This window comes from Bos taurus, chromosome 7 (genome assembly GCF_002263795.3).
Source record: "Bos taurus isolate L1 Dominette 01449 registration number 42190680 breed Hereford chromosome 7, ARS-UCD2.0, whole genome shotgun sequence".
Classification (NCBI taxonomy): Eukaryota; Metazoa; Chordata; class Mammalia; order Artiodactyla; family Bovidae; genus Bos; species Bos taurus.
In genome coordinates this window covers 13728977-13733348 of record NC_037334.1, presented here as the reverse complement: position 1 = coordinate 13733348, position 4372 = coordinate 13728977, and the positions used below count along the sequence as shown (strand labels likewise).

General features: G+C 42.5%; 1 protein-coding gene across 1 annotated transcript; it reads left to right on the top strand.

Moving 5' to 3' along the window:
• The first annotated feature begins 793 nt into the window (after positions 1-793).
• Positions 794-1723, top strand: OR7E201 (olfactory receptor family 7 subfamily E member 201). Its single transcript, NM_001389957.1, has one exon. It carries the CDS (start codon positions 794-796, stop codon positions 1721-1723), a length of 930 nt encoding a protein of 309 aa, NP_001376886.1.
• Positions 1724-4372: the final 2649 nt, after the last annotated feature.

Genomic DNA, 4372 nt, shown 5'->3' with positions numbered 1-4372 from the left:
AAACACTGGTCAGTACTTTGAGCATCAGTAAAGATGTGTTCCGGCTTTATCATACTATCCATGGAGTTCTCATAGAAAGCATACTGGAATGGGTTTCACTTCCTTCTCCAATGGACCACATTTTCTCAGAACTCTTCATCATGACCCATCCATCTTGGGTGGCCCTGCACGGCATGGCTTATAGTTTCATTGACTTCTGCAAGCCCCTTCACCACAACACAGCTGTGATCCTTCAAAGATTGGATGCTTTTGAATTTTGGTGCTGGAGGAGACTCTTGAGAGTCCCTTGGACTGCAAGGTGATCAAACCAGTCCATCCTAAAGGAAATCAACCCTGAATATCCATTGGAAGGACTGATGTTGAAGCTGAAGCTCCAGTATTTTGGCCTCTTAATGCAAAGAGCTAACCTATTGGAAAAGACCCTGACACTGGGAAAGATTGAGGGCAGCAGGAGAAGCAGGCAGCAGAGGATGAGATGGTTAGATAGCATCATTGACTCAATGGACATGATTTTGAGCAAATTACAGGAGATAGTGGAGGACAGAGGGGCCTGGCATGCTACAGTCCATGGGGTTGCAAAGAGTTGGACATTATTTAGCAACTGAACAACAATAACAAAATATGTGTTCACAGCTAAGAAGTATTTCTGAAGACCATGGGATGTATGGTCTTCAAGCCTAAACATTTTATTTGTGACCCACTTAAATCCAAAGCATAGACATTTATCTGGGTCCCTCTACAATTGATTTGTTTATTGAATATTCTCTTCTTTTTCAAAAGGTGTTTCATCAACATGGAACCACATAATCTAACAAGTGTCTCAGAATTCCTCCTCCTGGGCCTCTCAGATGATCCAGAACTTCAGCTCCTCCTCTTTGGGCTCTTCCTGTCCATGTACCTGGTCACCATCCTTGGGAACCTGCTCATCATCCTGGCTGTCACCTCTGATTCCCACCTCCACTCCCCCATGTACTTCTTCCTTTCTAACCTATCATTGACTGATGTCAGTTTCACCACCACCACCATCCCTAAGATGCTAGTGAATCTCCAGACACACATCAAATCCATCACCTATGCAGGGTGCCTATCTCAGGTGACCTTCTTTTCTCTTTTTGTATGTTTGGAGAGTCTCCTTCTGACAGTGATGGCCTATGACCGGTTGGTGGCCATTTGTCACCCCCTACACTATCTGGTCATCATGAACCCCCTCCTCTGTGGCTTGTTTGTCCTGGTGTCATTTTCCATCAGCCTTTTGACCTCCCTGTTGCACTATTTGGTAATGTCACAGCTTACCTTCTGTCCAGAAGTGGAAATCCCTCATTTCTTTTGTGACCTTTCTCAACTCCTCAACCTTGCCTGTTCTGACACCTCCACCAATAACATATTAATCTACTTCATTGGTACAATCTTTGGTGGAATTCCACTCTCAGGAATCCTTTACTCATATACTCAAATTATGTCCTCCATTCTGAGAATCTCATCATTAGGTGGGAGGTATAAAGCCTTCTCCACCTGTGGCTCTCACCTGGTAGTTGTTTGCTTATTTTATGGAACAGGTCTTGGTGTGTATCTCAGCTCAGCTGCCTCGTCTTCCCCCAGGAAGGGCGCAGTGGCCTCAGTGATGTACACTGTGGTCACCCCTATGCTGAACCCCTTCATCTACAGCTTGAGGAATAAGGACATCAAGAGTGCCCTCTGGAGGATTATCAGCAGAATAGCCTAAGGTCAACATCCATGTTATCTTCTTTCTATTTATTTTCTTTTTTTTAATTTTATTTTATTTTTAAAGTTTACAATATTGTATTAGTTTTGCCAAATATCGAAATGAATCCGCCACAGGTATACCTGTGTTCCCCATCCTGAACCTTCCTCCCTCCTCCCTCCCCATACCCTCCCTCTGGATCGTCCCAGTGCACCAGCCCCAAGCATCCAGTATCGTGCATCGAACCTGGACTGGCAACTCGTTTCATACATGATATTATACATGTTTCAATGTCCTTCTCCAAAATCTCCCCACACTCTCCCTCTCCCACAGAGTCCATAAGACTGATCTATACATCAGTGTCTCTTTTGCTGTCTCGTACACAGGGTTATTGTTACCATCTTTCTAAATTCCATATATATGCATTAGTATACTGTATTGGTGTTTTTCTTTCTGGCTTACTTCACTCTGTATAATAGGTTCCAATTTCATCCACCTCATTAGAACAGATTCAAATGTATTCTTTTTAATGGCTGAGTAATACTCCATTGTGTATATGTACCATAGCTTTCTTATCCATTCATCTGCTGATGGGCATCTAGGTTGCTTCCGTGTCCTGGCTATTATAAACAGGGCTGTGATGAACATTGGGGTACACGTGTCTCTTTCCCTTCTGGTTTCCTCAGTGTGTATGCCCAGCAGTGGGATTGCTGGATCATAAGGCAGTTCTATTTATTTCCATTCATAGGACTAGAAAAGGCAGCAAGGTCAATCATGTGCAAGAAGAAATTCTGATCTTCAGTCCCACAGCATATCTATGTCTTTCTGGATCTGCTTCCTGTTTACACATTTTTTTCCTCCAGTTCAGTTCAGAAACTCAGTCATGTCTGACTCTTTGTGACCCATGGATGGCAGAACACTAGGCTTCCCTGTCCATCACCAACTCCTGGAGCTTACTCAAACTCATGTCCATCAAGATGGTGATGCCATCCAACCATCTCATCCTCTGTCATCCCCTTCTCCTCCTGCCTTCAATCTTTCCCAGCGTCAGGGTATTTTCCAATGAGTCAGTTCTTCACATCAGGTGGCCAAAGTATTGGAGTTTTAGCTTCAGCATCAGTCCTTCCAATGAATATTCAGGACTGATTTCCTTTAGGATGGACTGGTTGGATCTCTTTTCAGTCCAAGGGACGCTCAAGAGTCTCCTCCAACACCACAGTTCAAAAACATCAATTCTTCGGCGCTCAGCTTTCTTTATACTCCAACTCTCACATACATACATGACTACTGGAAAACAATAGATTTGACCAGATGGACATTTTTTGGCAAAGTAATGTCTCTGCTTTTTAATATGCTGTCTAGATTGGTCATAGCTTTTCTTCCAAGGAGCAAGTGTCTTTTAATTTCATGGCTGCAGTCATCATCTGAAGTGATTTTGGAGCCCCCAAAAATAAAATTTCTCACTGTTTCCATTGTTTCCCCATCTGCTGGCCATGAAGTGATGGGACCAGATGCAATGATCTTCATTTTCTGAATATTGAGTTTTACGCCAACTTTTTCACTCTCCTCTTTCACTTTCATCAAGAGGCTCTTTAGTTCCTCTTGCTCTCTGCCATAAGGGTGGTGTCACTTGCATATCTGAGGTTATGGATATTTCTCCTGGCAATCTTGATTCCAGATTTCTCCTCTTAGAATAAGTTTAATGTAATTGAGAGCTTATTTGGACACCTCTATGAGTCATATCCCTTCCAGGATTTTGCATACACAGCAGTATATTCTTTTCACTTTCATCATGTACTACTCAAGACTCTTCATAATGGGTAGTCTTGTCTCTATCATTGCAAAATAATCATAGCTCCCTCTTTCTTGGGAGGGAGAAGTTTACTACTTATGTACTTTTTCTATGATTTTCCCCTATGTATTAGGTGAATCTAAACTCTAACTTGCTTCCCAAGTGGTGCCAGTGGTAAAGAACCCACCTGCCAATGCAGGACATAAGAGACATGGGTTCGATCACTGGTCAGGAAGATCTCCAGAAGGAGGGCATGGCAACCCACTCCAGTATTCTTGCCTGGAGAATCCCCATGGATGGAGGAGCCTGGCGGGCTATAGTTCATAGTGCTGTAAAGAGTCAGACATGACTGAAGCGACTTAGCATACATGCATACAAACCCTAACTTAATGACCAAGGCATTTAATATATTTTTGCTCCTTAAGGATATTTGAGCAAATGGGATGCCTATTTCACTTCATTTCCAAGCCAGAGTATTTTGACATTGAAACAGGACACAGTTAACATTAAGTTTGAATAAACATTTATCAACTGGAATTTTCCTAGGAAAACAGGGATGCGTGTTTCCCAAGATAGGAGAGAACCTATCAGAGTAAAATTGATTCCCAGTTTTTCTAATAACTCTCCTTCCCATTCCATCTAACTTTGCCCCAGTCATATTATATAACCAGACACAAAGTGACAAAATTTGAATGATTCCACAGATATAATAGTCAAATTCATAGAGAGAGAGTAGAATGGTGGTTGCCAGAGGCTTTGGGAGGAGGAGGGGGAGTTAGTGTTTAATGGGCATAGAGTTCCAGTTGGGGAAGATGAAAACGTTCTGGATTTATAGAAATGGATGGTGGTGATGGTTGCAAAGCAATGTAAATGTACTG